The 16,110-nt window shown below is 59.7% G+C and overlaps 1 protein-coding gene across 1 annotated transcript; it reads left to right on the forward strand.

Annotated features, from left to right (window-relative positions):
- Positions 1-216: 216 nt before the first annotated feature.
- On the forward strand, positions 217-14,417 carry NTN5 (netrin 5). The gene is made up of 10 exons (XM_075537910.1): positions 217-259; positions 2,145-2,235; positions 4,287-4,475; positions 4,667-4,736; positions 6,786-7,446; positions 11,386-11,574; positions 11,891-12,040; positions 12,325-12,378; positions 12,559-12,639; positions 14,059-14,417. Exons 1-10 carry the CDS (start codon positions 217-219, stop codon positions 14,415-14,417), a joined length of 1,887 nt encoding a protein of 628 aa, XP_075394025.1.
- The last annotated feature ends 1,693 nt before the right edge of the window (positions 14,418-16,110 follow it).

Here is a 16,110-nt window from a genome sequence, read left to right on the forward strand (position 1 = left end):
ACAAGTAGAAACCGACTAATTAGTGCATGCTCTGCTGGGTGTATGCGCAGCAAATATTTTTTTCTTTCCGTCATAATGTAACCTTCTCAGCATATCCTCTATTGTGTCCCGATCTGCTTACTCCCCCACCTCACCCCAAACACGGTCCTGTGGTTCCTCAACGTCTTGACTGTCTAAGAGGTCGCTCTGACAACTACAGTGCGACTAACCCAAGCCATGGCCTTGCCACCCAGCGGCCTCGTCTTCATGCAAAAGTTGGGTAACGAAGAAGAAGGGATGCCTTGAAGCCTCGTGACGGTGAAGAACTCTGAGTACACCTTAAACTGCCAGAAGAATCAACAGGTTTGTCCTGAAAGAAGTCCAGCCAGAATGCCCCTTCGAAACAAGGGCGTCTCATATTTTGAACATATTCTCGGTGGGAGTGGGGGGGACCAGTCCCTGGAGAAGGACACCGTGCTTGGTAAAGCAGAGCTTTGGTGAAAAATAGCAAGACCCTCAACGAGATGGCTTGACACCGTGGCTGCCACCACGGGGTTTAATCATGGCAAAGGCCACGAGGATGGAGTGGCAGCCGGCAGTGTTTCCGTCTGTTGTACAGTAGGGCCCCCTGAGTCTGGACAGCAGTCAGGTTCTGACTGAGCTGCTATATCCTATCCATCTAGATTTCTAGGCGGCCTTGGTGGGCCCAGGAACCCTGGTGGTGTAGTGGTGGTTTTGAGTTGGGGTTGCTAACCAAAAGGTGAGCAGTTCGAAACCACCAGTCACTCTGCAGGAGAAAGATGGGGCTTTCTACTCCTGTATAAGGTTACAGCTCATAAACCCCCAGGGGCAGCTCTCCCCTGTCCTATCAGTCGTTATGAGACATCATGAGCTAGTGGCACGGAGTTTGGTTTTCTTGGTCTGTGGGCACCCTCCCCGCTCTGTGCTCACTGCCTCCGGAGGCGTTGGAAGTACATGCCTTCTGGGCAACTGTACAGGAGGCTGGCTGCTCCAGTAAAGAATCCCAGCACCCCTCAGGGCTAATAATGAGAGTAGCGATACCAGGAGGATACAGGGAAGGTGGGGGGAGGAAGGGGAAACCGATCACAATGACCAACATATAACCCCCTCCCAGCGGGAGAACAACAGAAAAGTGGATGAAGGGAGACGGCCATCAGTATAAGACATGAAAAAATAATATAAATTATTAAGGGTTCATGTACCAAGGACTCAAGTAGAAAGAAAATGTTTTTGAGAATGATGATGGCAACATATGTACAGGTGTGCTTGACACAATGGATGGATGGATTGTGTTAAGATTTGGCCGAGTCCCCAGTAAAATGATTTTTTTAAAGGATCCCAGCTTAGGAAACCCTACAGAAGTGACTCAGTGGCAGTGGGCTCACCCAGCTGTGGCTACAGTGCCCCCCACGCAGAGGTTTCCGCGTGAGATTAATTTTTCGAAGCTTTGCAGACATCTTCCATTTAACAGCAGTCGGACCCGGAAAAGGGACGTTTGAGATGGTGGGGAGCAGCTGCATGAGTAGCTGCTGGAGCTGGGTCCTGACCGGTGACCTTCGCTTTTGTGAAACCCTGAACCTTCCTCCTTGCCCCAAGACATTCCATAAATGTGGCTCTTTTCTGGGCAAGGTGGCTGCCATTCGGTCCGGTGTCCAGTTTTCCAGAAGAGCGCCCTGAAATTTGATTTTTCTATCTTCAGACCAAACTTCAAATCCAATCGTCATCATCATGTTGTGGGAGGATGGGAGGGGCTTGCTCTGGAAGCCGGTGGCCGGTCAGTCTCAGGTCAGTCTCAACTTTTTATCGCACCTCCGGCCCAACTTGGGGGTGGGGGCAGGGAAGGCTGCCTGGGGTGCTACCTGCTACCTTGCAAGCTGGGGCGTCAGGCTCTTACCCAGCCCCCAGGCCCAGCCGGTGGGTCTCCAGCTGAAGAGAGCGAGGTGACCCAGGTCCTGGGCCCCAGGAATGACACCACACCACGGTCCAGGGCTGCCCTTTGCACTGTAAGACCTGCGCACTGGCCCGGCCCTGGCTCCCACCCCGCCACATGCAGTTCGATGCTCAGCAGTCGCGACTTGACTTTCTTCCAGGTGTCCTTCACACAGGCTCCAGCTACCTGACCTCCTCTCCTGGCTTCCCGTCAGGAAGAGCCGTGGGAGAGACCCGGTTTGCGGCGGGTCCTTCCCGGGATGAGGGCTGGCAGCCCTGCAGCGCCTCGTCCGCCGGCTTTCATCGGCAACTTTACTAAAAATCTGCAGTTGATTTCGGCTGGTGGGGGAGGGGGGAGCCAGAGAGTCCACGGGTGATCTTCTCATAGGGTGCCGGCAGGGCTCAGGACCAAGGTTTTGCTGCTGAGACCCTGCGGGGCTGCCAATTTGCGGAAGGGTCCTGCCAGCCCGGGGTTTTAGAGCAGAGAGGCGAGCCGGTCCTGGAGCACCCGGTTCCCATGAGCTTCCAGGAGGATGGTCTACATTCCAGTCCGTGTAAACCAGTGAAGTGGCACAGAGAGGGAGAGGGAGCCGGCGCCCAGCGCCCAGCTGGTGAGCAGGCCTGGGCTGCCCTTGAAGTCTGCACCGGGCACTGCCCTGGGCTTTTCCATCATGTTCTAGGAGTGAGAGGGCGGTGTGTGTTGGGGGGGGGGGTCCCGTTAACTCAGACACACCTCCCCCCTCCCTGCGGGTGACGCGCCAAGCCTTCGTGATCTCTGGGTCAGGAGGCAGGGGTCTTTCCGGAGCTGTCGGGGCTTGGCCCACACGGGAGAGGTGTGCTCTCTCTTCTCTCTGGGGCGGGGCTGACTTCCTGCTGCTTCTTGCCCCTCCCTGCGCTACCTCACCCAGGTGCCCTGGGGGGAGGGGGGGCGCCTCAGGTTTTTAAGAATCGAGCTGACTAGAAAAGCACGCCCTCCCCTAAATCATGACACTCTAGAAACGCAAACACACTTTAATCTTTCAACCCCTAGACAAAACTCTCCCCTGAGGGCATCTTTAAACCAAACCTCAGTTTAGTTTACATACTAGCACTCTTGGCTGCTGGAAGGGGGCACTTGTTTACTGAATCAATCGTCGGTCGGATTAGGCAGAGGCTCTAACAGCACAGAGATGTGTGTCCAAAAATCCCTCACCGCTTCACAAAAACTCCCTGCCGCCTCGTGGCCACCCTAGGGGACAGAGTTGTACCAGCCCCTCGGGTTGCCAGGACTTTAACTCCTGTTGTTGTTTAAATATATATTTATTTTTGTCATAGCTCTCAAGGCTCGAAGCCCAACAGCAAGCGTCAGCAGGGCCATGCTCCCTCTGGTTTCTGAGAGGGAATCATTCCTACAACTCCAGGGGTCTCGGGCATTAGGAGCCTTCAGCCTCTGTCTTCGCAGGACCTTCTTCTAAGGTCCCATGGAGACAGATCCTTCCCAGTTCAAAACAAAACCTGGCATTTTCTTTCTTTCTTTCACATCATTTTATCGGGGGCTCTTACAACATTCCATCCATCAAGTGTACCGTGGGCTCAAGTGGAAAATGTTTCTGAAATGGTGATGGCAGCCTATGTTCGAATAGGCTTCGCCCAAGACTTTAACGTTTCAGGGGAGCGGGCAGCCCCTTCTTTCTCCGGTGCAGGCAGGCGCTGGTGCATCGGAACTGCTGGCCTTGGGGGTAGCAGCCCAAGCCAGTAACCCACTACGCCACCAAGGTTCCTGCCACTGGTATCATGAACCCCAACATATTTGGGTCGCCCGCTGGGACTGCCGGGAGGAGAAGGCTCCAAGAAGCACAGTGCTGGCTGGCTGTTGGTTGGTCCATGCCAACTCCCAGGGCATTGCTGGACTGACCTCGGGCTGCCCATGAGAAGGTCCAGCGGGTCTTCCCGCCTGGATGTCTCTCTCACAATGGTCACCACAACTTCTGCGAGTCTGTCTGAACTCAACGTGACCCCAGGTCCCATGTGCCTCTGAGTGGCATGAGGACGAGGAGCCCTGGAGCCTCCTCCTACAGGGGCAGTGGGGTCGGGTTTGGGGCATTCCTCTTCCAGTGCCCCTCCCTGCCCTGCCCCAGCAGGACCCTCTGATCCCTTGTCGCATCGGGGCTGCACATCGGAGGGTCCCCAGGAAACAGAGTCACCCATGTGTTGGTTGTGCTCCCAACCCCCAGGGTAGGCACCGGGACAGCGGTGCCCCCAGCCCGTCCAACGTGGCCACCAGCAAAGATCTCGGACGGCGCGCGCTCCTCTGGCGGCAGCGGCTTCTCCCTCAGCGGCAATGAGGGGACACGTTCTCTGAGCCGCCCCCCCCCCAGCTCCGCCCCGGCGTGGGTCAGCTTGGACAGCAGCATTTGCCCGAAGCAGCAGGCAGAACGGGACGAGGGGGACGCTGGCTGTGCGCCATGCCCCCTGCACTCCCGGGGTGTCCCTGCTGTCTCCCGCCGCCCGCTGATTCTGGCGCCCTGCCCCGCCCGGTCCCCACCGCTCTGGGAGAACCCGCTGAGGTCTGTAGGGCTCCCCAGGGGCTCCCCACAGATGAAGGTAGCTCATCTCCCCCTCGCCTTAACCACCACCTACAGCACGTTCCACAGGGGAGGCGGGGCGGGCTGAGGTCACTCAGCCAGGGGCAGAGACCCGGCTGAATTCCTGGTGGAAACTGCCCCGCCGCCTGCCTGTAGGGCAGCCCCCTCCCCAGGCGAGCCTGCAGTCGCCACCGCTGGCCCGCCAACACGTGGCTGCACCACTGGGATTCTGTGGACTGGCAGGTGAGTGAGAGAGAGGCCCCCTTCCTACCTGCCTTGAAGCTCCTGGGCCAACTTGCTTGTGGCTGTCTGGCTGGGGGCTTCGGGACGCCATGCCGGCGCTCCAGGTCGACAGCGCTCTCGTCCTTTGTGGTCTCCAGTGGCTCTGAGGTCCGGGGTTCCTGCAGGAGGGGCAGGGCTGCAGTCCGTCCGTCTGGCCTGCACAGCGTGGTGGTGCTGCTGGCCTCTGAGCCACGGCTCAGCAACCCCACTGGCCCCCACTGGCCGGGGCTGAGCAGACAGACACTTGTCTCTGGGAGGGGGCCACAGCGGCTCCTGCAGAGGAAGCAGGACCAGAGGGCTGACCTCCTGGGGCCCAGGATCGGCCAAAGTCAGGGGCCGAGGAGTGGGGCTAGGGGTGCAGAGAGGGGCTGGGAAGGAAGCCTGGATCCTGGGTGGGCCCTATGAGCCCCAACTATGAGGCACTTGACTACTGGTCTCAAGAAGCCAGAGCTAGGCTGGCCAGGTGGGACTCAGGCCCCAGAGAAGGTCCAGCAGGGGGACCAGTCATCGGGGCTCCTGGGGGTGGGAGGTGGGGGACAGGAATGTCTTTTGTCCCCAGGATCAAGGCACCTGTTTCCATGAGGTGCTAAGGGCCAGAATGGGGTAGCCCCTGAGCTACACAGGCAAGAGAAGAGGGGCCCTGGGTGGGGCGGTGTCCTCCCCAAGGCCCCTAAGGGGCAAGGCCAATGCCCACGTGCAAGCCCAAGATGGCGCCAGGCTCCAGGGAGGGTGGAGGGCAGAGGGCGGAGGAGTGTGATGCATGTGTCGGATGGAGGGCACGACTGCAGGTGGCAGCAGCAGTGGGGGGACACAGGAACCATGAGACTAGCTGGGGGAGATGGTACCCCAGGGGATCCCTCCCAGGCTCCGAGCCCCAGTGTGCATGCCAGCTTTGGCCCAGATAAGAGGGTAAGGGGCTCTGCCACCCTCCCCCACAACCAGTCATGAATGAATTCTTGGGGGCTGCTGCCCAGACAGGGACTTCAGGGCCACATGCTCCTGAGCCTGGACTGTAACCCCTCGGGCACCTTGGGTTCCAGCGCCCAGCCCTGCCTCCCATTCTCCTCCCCCCACCTCCATCACCCACCCCACCAGCATCTGTTCCCCCATCTGCTCTGGGAACCCTTAGATCAAGGGGAGATGGTGGGGCTCTGGTCCCAGACCCTGCAGCCTGGGATGGTGGGTGGGGCTGAGACCCTAGAAGCCCTGCCCATCCTGTGAAGGAGCCTGGCTGCCGCCTCCCAGGCCCACAGGGACTTGGCTGTCTTGCTCCCCAGCCCCCAGCTGGCCCATCCATTTCTCTGGGTGGAAAAGGGTTAAGGGGGAAGGACTGGGGTGGGTGCCAGGGGGCACAGGGAGGCTGGGGCTGCTGGGTGATAATCCCCCTCCGTGCCCAGGGTGTGGAGAGCAGGGTTAGGGCCCCACGTGGGAAAGGGGCTCTCTCTGATCCCCGTGGGCTGGGGCTCGGCCTCCCTTCTGATCGCCCGCGGGATGGCATGACAAGGCCTCTTGTCCTCCCAGCTCTCCAGGGAGGTGGGGGGTAAGGGGGGGGCCTGCCTCCATACTGGCCCCCTGCCTGTAAGGCCCCCATGCTCGGGCCTCAGGCCTCCCACGCCTTGGGGCCTGTGGGCGCCAGACCTCTCTCTCCCAGCCGCCCCAGCTCCTGTCCCTAGTGGTGCTAACCACCAGCCTCTCCCTCTTTGTCTCTGTCTCTCCATCTGTCTGTCCTGCTCCAGCACCGCCCTCTCCCCAGAGGCCCCTGCCCGCTCAATGCGAATGGAGGAACGGAGGGAGAGAGTTCTGGGGTGTTAAGCTCCGGATTAGTTCAGGCAAAATTCTCGATTTTGCTTGCGTTCCTTCCCCTTTGGGTTCTGTAAACAGTAACTCTCCCCAGATGGAAAGACTTTCCTCGCTCTGAGGAAGCCGGGGAGGGGGCTAGGCAGGGGTGGGGGTGGGGGGGAGGTGCTTTCACAGTGGGTCCCCCAGACAGGCCCCTCCTCTTCCCGCCAGGTGCTGCCTCCTCGCTGGCTGACCATGTCCTCAGCCCTGGCCCTCTTGCTCCTCCTGAGCCAGGCAGCAGCGGCCGCAGACCCCTGCTATGATCCAGAGGGCCAGCCCAGGTTCTGCCTCCCGCCTGTCACCAAGCTGGCTGGAGTGACCGCCTCTTGCCCCCAGACCTGTGCCCTCTCCCCAGGGCCAGACCTGGGGCTCCGGGCCTCCTGCAATGGCAGCCTGGCCCTGGCCCTGGGCGCGCCCTTCCTCCTGACATCTGTCAGCTTGCGCTTCTGCAGCCCAGGTCCCCCTGCCCTGGTCCTGTCGGCTGCCTGGACCCCAGGGGGTCCCTGGAGGCCACTGTGGCGTAGGCCCACCTGGCCTGGGGCCCTAGGTGGCCCTGAGCGGCTGACCTTCCGTGCCAGGCCAGGCCCAAAGGCCAGCCTGATGGCTAGCCATCTCCTCGTTGAGCTCGGGGACCGGGCGGGGCTGGCTGCAGCTGGCGTCAGAGGCCGCTGCCAGTGCCACGGCCACGCTGCCCGCTGTGCTGCCCGCTCTCGACCCCCGCGCTGCCGCTGCCGCCACCACACCACTGGCCCCGGGTGTGAGAGCTGCCGTCCATCCCACCGAGACTGGCCCTGGAGGCCTGCCACGCCCCGGCACCCCCACCCCTGCCTGGGTGAGTGCTGGTCTTCTCTGCTGCTGCAACCCCCAGGGGGCTGCAGGAGGCTCCTCTCTCCCCAGAACTGCTTGCCCCCGGATCTTAGGACCAGCCCTCGAGCCCCCTCCTGCCCTGCCGTCTTCCCACAGGCAGAGTTGGCCCCGAAGGGTAACACACACACACACACACACACACACACACACACACACACACACACCCTCCCCCCGCCCCTCCCCCCCAGCTGCTGAGCGAAGGCTGCAGGCTTGGTTGGTCCACTGCGATTCCTGGAAAGAAAGCCTTGGCGATCTACGTTGAAAGCTTGGGGTACCCAGCTCCCCTCTGACATACACGGGGGCCCTGAGAGTCGGTTCTGACGATAAACCAGCCTCAGACACACGGGGTCACTGAGAAGCGGGGTCCCTCCCTCACACTCTTCTGCTGGGGATTGACCGGTTATGATACTAAAATGACACAGCCTCTCTGGAGCCCTGGCCCAGGGCCCAGCCAGCTGAAGGTGCCCGACTTCCCTTCCACAGCGGCCACAGAACACAGCAGCGGCCTCCCCATGCCAGCCGCATGGGGACCTGTCCTTGAGCCCAGCTGATAGATGACAGGACTGAAGCCAGAGCTGGGCAGGCCCGCGTGGAAGACCCATGGGCCTGGGAAGGTCTCCTCGGGGGGTGGAGGGGGGTGTTGTGTAGAGCTCTGGGCTCTCTGCTTGTCCTGCTCAGCTCCTGTCAGACACTGAAATACCAGGCTGCCTCCCTGGCTTCGTATCACAGCCACTCTGCTTGCTAGCTGCAGACTCCTGGCGGCTGACCTAACCTCTCTGTGTAAAGTGGTGAGAGAGGGGTCCTGGTGATGAGTGCTTAAGCACTCAGCTGACAACCGCTAGGTCGGCGGTTCAAATCCACCAGCAGTTCCAAGGGGAAAAGATGAGGCAGTTGGCTTCCACAGAGATGAAAGCCTTAGAATCCACAGGGCCAAGAGGCAGAGTTGACAGTTCAAGGGGTGGGAGGTGGGTGGGAGCTGCATTTTATTTTTAGAGGCTGTCAAAAAAAACAATCTCAGCTATGGGGTTGATTCCAACTGTAGACCCCACAGGACACAGAAGAACTGCACCCCGTGGGTTTCTAAGACGGAAACTCTTTGAAGGAGTTGAAAGCCTCATCTTTCTCTCGCAGCGCTGCTAATGGTTTCAAACTGCCGACCTTGCGGATGGCAGCTCTCAGAGCAACCCTGGAAGAAGGGGAGAACTGCCCCTGTGGGTTTCCGAGACAGCAGCTGCTCACGGCCGCCCTGTGTGTCCGTGGTCTATGGTGCCACCTGTCCCAGTGCCGGTGCTCACTTCCTATGGGGTCATTCTCACAAAAGGTTTCCCGTGTTTTGTAACCGTACTGCACACTTCATATATGACGGGCCAGTGTGGCGTGTAATTCGATGGATGTGCACGGGGAAACCAGACAATGGGCGTGACCCCTTGGGGACCCCAAGGTCCACCTGTACCTAAGCTGGTACCCGGCCTGGAGGGAGGGCTTTCTGAGCCACTTCTAGGGTCACCGTTCCTCAGGGAGCACAGGAATGGCCCTCAGTCCCACCACCACCAGTACTGGGCCCTGGCTCCCAGGACCACGGGTTCCCCCTCCAGGCCCCACTTATCCTCCCTCCCAGCTCCCCTCCCCTACAAGATGCTACCAGAGTCTCAGCCCCTCCCCCATTTCTTGTAGCAGCTACACACACACACACACACTGCAGCCCCATCCCTCTTAGAAGGTGTGAGTGTGTTTTAAACCTGGTCCCAGGAGGTCCAGTCCACTCCCCACTCAAGGTGACTGTGCGACAGAGGACTGCCCGCTAGGCCTTCCCAGCCTTTGAATCTTTCCAGAAGCCCACTGCCACCCCTTTTTCGCACAGAGCGGCTGGTGGATTTGAGCTGCTGACCAGTTGGTTAACAGCAGGGTGCTTAGCCGCCCCATCACCAGGGCTCCTGATACCGAACAGTCCCTGGGCCTCCTCTCCGCCCTCTGTGTCCTCAGATGGCCAGCTTAGGAGCCGCCATTCTCCCCATGGAGAATGCTCAAGGCCACCAACCTCCCTGCCCCTTCCCTGGATTCCACTGTCGCCCCCCACCCCCCAGGCCCATCCCCACCAGCCTGGTCTGGAGATGGAGAGCGGGCACTCACGTGGTCTGGGTGTGAGGCGAGGTGCATCCTGGGTTTGGACGGGGCCTGAGCGCAGGAGAGGCGGTCCTTCCAAGTCTAAACTGAGTGAGCCTGGTAGGGGTGAGGAAGGAGGGCTTAGATATGGGGGCTTCCTAGCCACCATCATTCCCAAGGTCCCCAGGGGCCCTGGCAAGCCTGCACTCAGGCCAGAAAGACCCCAAGCCAGTCTGAGCAGCTGCCTCTTCTCACGTCCCCAGACACTCCACTGGGTGAGAGGGGTGTGAGTGGGCTCCCCGTTAGACAGGGCACAGTGGGGCTCAGAGTAGGGGCATCACTGCCCCAGGAAACATGCCAGTCTCGGCTCCCAGTCATTCCATGGCTCTGAGGAACTCTGGGGACCTGCCAGTCCAGGCCTCTCAAATCTCACCAGCGTTGCAGGTGACCTGATCGTGTTCCCCGGAAGAGGGCCGGCTGCTGGCCTTGAACCGCCTACTTGGCAGCTAGCAGCCCCATGACTCAACCCACTGGGCCAACCAGACCCCAAGCCATACCAAAGCCACAGACTCCAGCCTGCTGGCCCTTCTGAGGCCCCACAGGGCTACGCCTGAGGGGTGTAAAGTGGGGCGGAGGTACCTGTACCCTCAAAGGGCTGCGTGAGGGTGACAGAGGCCCTCAGCAGTAACAGGTGAGCCCTGTGCTGCGTCCTGGATACAGATGACTCCATCCAACCCTGGGACCGAGTGGGTTAGGCCTTGGGCTTCTAACTGGAAGATGGGTGCCACAAACCCACCAGCCGCTCCCGTGACAATTTACTGCCTTGGAAATCCGAGGGAGCAGTTCTACTCTGGCCGACAGGGTCACTGTGAGTCAGAATTGAGTGGAGGGATGAGGCCGGCTTTGGGCTCATCCTCTGGAATGGCCGTTGCTGCCGCTGTTGTCAGGTGCCAGCGAGTCGGTTCCGACTCAGAGCGACCCTTCTGCGCAACAGAACCAAACACCGCCCAGGCCCGAGTCACCCTCGCGGCTGTAGCCACAGTGTCTGTCCATCTGGTCGAGGGTCTTCCTCATTGCTGCTGCTCCTCTACTTGACCAGGCAGAATGTCCTTCTCCACCAAGGGACCTGTCTCTCCTGACAACGTGCCCAACGTGCAGGAGCCCAAGTCTCGACATCCTGGCCTCTCAGGAGCACTCTGGTTGTACGTCTTCCAATAGAGATGTGTTTGTCCTTTTGGCGGTCTATGGTACCTTCAATATGGCGAACTTGGCACTCAAAATATCAAAGCAAAAACCTCAGTACCATCGGGTCGATTCTGACTGATCACTACCCTATAGGACAGCGCAGAACTGCCTCTGTGGGTTTCCAAGGCTGTAGCTCCTTATGGGAGCAGACAGCCGCATGTTTCTCCCCGGGAGCGGCAGGCGGGCGGGGGGGTGGAGGGGTGTGGGGAATCAGCTTGTGATTGCCACCAGGGCTCCTAGAACTAGCCACACAACGTGAGAAATGGTTGCAGAAGGGCTGTCACTTGCTCAAGAAACGCAGAGACATAGCCCCAGGCTCTGACTGAGGTCACACTCCACACCCCAGCCCTCCTCTCTGCATGCCCACCACTGAGAGGCCTTCCCCAGTCCTTGTCCAACGCACCCGTTTTAGCAATAAGAACGAAGAGGATCTGGCTGCAGGCACTCAGCCCACCCTCTTAGGTCCTGTCCACACTCTTCCCTTTCTTTGGTGCAGCAGGGGCCTGGGGACGGGCAGGAAGCCCAGCCTCAAGGGTCTGGCCACTCTTGCCCCCAGCCTGCTCCTGCAACCAGCATGCCCGCCGCTGCCGCTTCAACGCAGAGCTGTTCAGGCTGTCAGGCGGCCAGAGCGGGGGCGTCTGTGAACGGTGCCGCCACCACACGGCCGGGCGGCACTGCCACTACTGCCAGCCGGGGTTCTGGAGGGACCCCAGCCAGCCCATCACCAGTCGTAAGGCCTGCCGGGGTAAGTGTGACCTGGAGCTGGGTGGAGGCAGGATTGGATCCCTGGTCTGGGGGAAGAATAGGCTGGAGGCCCTGATTCCTGGGCGTAAGTCTGAGTGGATCTAGGGGAGGAGGGGGCTGCACTCCTGGGTCTAGGGAGGAGGGGGCTGGGGGCCTGGACTCCTATGTCTGAGGGAGGTGGGGCTGGGGGCCTGGATTTCTGGATCTGGGAGAGGGGGCTGGGGGTCTGGACTCCTGGATCTGGGGGAGGAGGAGGCTGGGGGTAGGAAGCATCTGCACACAGGCACCCAAGGCCCCCAGCTCCTCTCCTCATGCAGCCTGCGAGTGCCACCCTATTGGGGCGACAGGTGGTATCTGCAACCAGACCAGTGGGCAGTGCTCCTGCAAGTTGGGAGTCATGGGCCTCCGGTGTAACCGCTGTGGCCCTGGCTACCAGCAGAGCCGCTCCCCCAGGATGCCCTGCCAACGTGAGTCCTGAGGGCAGGGCCCCAGGGCCTATGTGGGGTGGGAGCCAGACTTGGGCTAGAGGCTGGATTTGGGATGTTCTGGAAGGAAGGGGGTGGAACCCCTAGCTCTGCAGGCAGGGGAGATGGGGGTCCAGACTCCTGAGGGAGGAGGGGCCTGGGGACTCTTAGACTTTAAGGGAGCAGATACTTGGGGCCTGGATGCTGATTCCCCAGGGAGTGGGAAGGGAACTGAGCTTTTGCTAAAATGCTTCTCTCTCTGTGTCTCCCACCGCCCCCCCCCCCAGGAATCCCAGAAACAACCACCACTCTTGCCACAACCCCTGGTGCTTACAGCTCTGGTAAGACTGACAGGGGTGCTGTCCCCAGGCAACAGGAGGGTGGAGGATGGGCTGACGAAGCCCCCAGGTGGGGACTCGGGAGTTGGGGTTGTGTGGCCCATGTCAGATGCAGGGGCGGGCAGTGGCAGTGCAGTGGGCCAATGCTCAGGAGCCCCCTGCAGATGGCTTGATCCTTCCCAGACCCTCAGTGTCGAAACTACTGCAACAGCTCAGACACCAGGGTCCACATGAGCCTCAGGCGGTACTGCCGGCAGGACTACGGTGAGTGGTGGTGGGGGGCGGGGGAGTGGATGGTGGTCAGGCAGCCCGAGACATCCCCTGGAAAACTGCCTTCCAGCCTGTCCTCATCTGACACGGGAGAAGGGTTGGATCCCAAAGGGTTCTTCTTGACCTAGGGTCTGATGGGGCAAATGGGGTAGGGGGCAGAGAGGGCAGTGTGGAGAGGATGTTATCTTCCTGGGTCCCCTTTTTACCTATGCTCTTGGCCTTGTCGCGTTGCAGCATCTCCCTCAGCCTGACCCCCAGGAGGGAGAGGTAGGCCGTGGGGAAGGAAAGAGAAGGGAGAACTAGTTGGCCTGGTTGAATGGGGTGGACCCTTGCCCTGTCCTGCCGATCTTAAACACCCTGTGCGCCTCTCTTCATTCAGTGTCCTTTTTCTCCAAGGGTCTCAGCCCCACCTGCACTCACTCAATCCATAGTTCCCTAGTCCCTCAGTCTGCTCCTCCCTCAGCACCCCAGTGACCCCAGGCACTCTGGCCTCAGGGACCTCAGCCCACCAACTGAAGGTGCCATCCCTGTGACTTCTCAGACACTTCCTCCTTCAGCAATGTCACTGGCATCTAACGTCATCAAGACCCCAGATGGCACCTGCTCCCTCCCCAGCCAAAGTCCCACCTCCTAACTCCCTACAACCCATGGTGCGGCTTCCACACGGAGCAACCCTGTCGGATGGAGAAGAGTTACTCCCTAGACCAGTGGTTCGCAACCTTCCTCATGCCGCGACCCTTTCATACAGTTTTTCATGTCGTGGTGACCCTCCCCCCACAACTATAAAATGATTTTCGTTGCTACTTCATCACTGTCATTTTGCTACTGTGATGAATTGGGCAACCCCAGCGAAAGGGTCTCGACCCGCAGGTTGAGAACCGCTGCCCTAGGGTTTCTGAGGTTGTTAATCTTCATGGGAAGGGTTGGCCTCATGTTTTGCCCCCACTGCAGAGTGGTAACTTTTCGGTTAGTTGACTCAAGGCTCCCCCCTAAAAAAAAAAAATTCCCCCCCCTGAATTATCTTATTGCAACCTTAACCCTTAGGTTTCACTCTTGTCCTCTTCCTTATTCTGCAAATACACGCCACCCAGAGCCCACCCCTGGCAATGCTCCTCCTTCTCACAGATCCCACTCCTGCCACCCCTAACCTGATCACAGCAGACTCCCACCCACCGGCCAACTTTCATTCCCAGATCTGCGCCTACTGTCCTTCCAAACTCCTCGTCTGCTTCCTATCAGGCCTCTGCCTTCCTGGGAGACACCGCCCTACAGGCTATAAAGCCTATAAGCTTCCTGGCCTCCACCAGACTGCCCCGCACCCTCTCCCCTCGAAAAGGCTCCAGGCCCTAACCCCTTCCCCTGAAGCCTCGTGCCCATGGGGGCCGGCGCCGACCCTCCCCTGCCTCCCCGCAGTGCTCCAGGCGCAAGTGCTGGCGATCCAGGTGGCGGACGACGCGTGGTGGCGGCTGGCCGTGCGCGTCCTGGCCGTGTTCAAGCAGCGGGCGCAGCCGGTGGCCCGTGGCGCCCAGGACGCCTGGGTGCCCCGGGCAGACCTGGCCTGTGGCTGCCTGCGCCTGCGACCCCGCAACGACTACCTGCTGCTGGGCAGCGCGGCCGGCGGGCCCGACCCTGCGCGCCTGGTCCTCGACCGCCACGGCGTGGCGCTGCCCTGGAGGCCGCGCTGGGCACGGCCACTGAGGAAGCTGCAGCAGGAGGAGCGCGCGGGGGGCTGCCGCGCCCTGCCGCCCCCCACCCGGGCACCGGGGTCGTAGGGCCGGAGCCCCTGTGGCCTCCCGCTCGAAAGATCAAATGGGGAGCCACCTGGCACGACGCCTTCCACCGCCGCCGGGCTTCCCTCAGCGAGTGACCAATCAGACGCCGCGGCGCCCTCGACGTCACTGCGCGCGCGACGACGTCACTACGCGCGCGCCGACGTCGCGCAGGCGCGAGGCACGTTTCCGGGGAAAGGCGGCACGCGGCCACGAGGGCGTTGGTCCCCTCGTGTGGCTCCCCGACTGAAGGCAGCGATTTCTCACAATAAAGTCGGGATCTTGTAGAACTTGGGCTCCGGACTCATGATGGGGTCTGAGGGCGTCTCTAGGGGGCGAAGGAGACTTAGAGAAACGCCTGGGGAAGTAAGGATGGGTAGCAGCCCATTGGTTCAGTGGCCAAGCCCTTGGCATGGGACGTCACTGAGGGGCTCGTCTGACTTGCATTGGCCGAGGATTGGCCAAGAACTTGGGAGAAGATGACAGGGAAGACGACGAGGAAGGGATAGCAGTCGTTTCCCATTGAAAAACTTTGCGTTGATGACGAGTCACAGGATGGTCTCTGAGAAAGGACTATATTATAGTGGTTCTCAACCTTCCTAATGCCGGGACCCTTGAATACAGTTCCTCATGTTGTGGTGCCTTCAGACGCCCCATCTTTCTCTTAAGACACACGTGTTGGTTCTGCTGGTCCTCTGTGCTCACGCCTGCTATGTTCTTGGCCTGCACCAACATTCAAAGGCATCCATCAGGCATGCTTGGCGTGGTGGTGATTATTTCAGGTACACCTCGGACGTTGCCAGAAGAAAAAAACAGGCCTGTCTTGGAAGAAGTACCGGGTTGCCACAAACCTCCACGTTGTAAACAACACAAAGTCCGAGACGGCGCAATAAAAATGAAATAAAGGGCCATCAAACCTAGCCTGCCTGCAATCTGAACCCCTGGTGGCCTGGCCTCCTCCAGGAAAGAAAACAGAGCGAGGAAGAGTTTGCGATGAAAATAATTTTATTATTGGAGGCTCATCACTGTCATTTTGCTACTGTGATGAATAGGACGACCCCCAAAGGGGTCGGGACCCACAGGTTGAGAACTGCTGGAAGGACTTTGATTATCTGAGGAGAATTCTGTTGGCTCTTCACCAGGTCTTGAAGGGTGACCAGACTCACTCCTGAGTGAATAGCCAATTGGGAGCCACAGAGTAATGTGATGTGACTTGTTACTAAGCAGAATTTCATTATCCCCTAACTCTTGAGTATCTGTAGGCCAGAGGGGTGGGGCTAAAGAGGCAGGAGGCAGTTAAGTGCTATGGAGTGGATGGTTGAGTCCTTGCTCAAAGCCACCATAGCTAGACGCCAGCTCCATCCAGCCATTCGCTAACCCTCTGACTGGTTTCATTTTTCTTCTCAGCACTTGTCACCGCAAGATATATTAAACAATTGTCTGTTTTTAAAAAGTTTTTCTGTCTTTTCAGCTAGAATCCGAGGTCCTTAGAGAAAGGGGTGTGGGTAGAATGTACACCCCGATCCCTGGCACCTAGAAAGGCCCCTGGCGCACTGTAGCTGTTCAATAAAAATGCCATCGAAAGAGTGGATCCACGAAGAGCTTCATTTCTGCCACCGCTGAAGGTGAGTGATGCCGCCTGCCGTCTGCAGCGTAAGGATCCATCTGGCTGTGGCTGTTAGGTACCGGCCAGTCG

This window comes from Tenrec ecaudatus, chromosome 18, assembly GCF_050624435.1.
Source record: "Tenrec ecaudatus isolate mTenEca1 chromosome 18, mTenEca1.hap1, whole genome shotgun sequence".
Taxonomy (NCBI): Eukaryota; Metazoa; Chordata; class Mammalia; order Afrosoricida; family Tenrecidae; genus Tenrec; species Tenrec ecaudatus.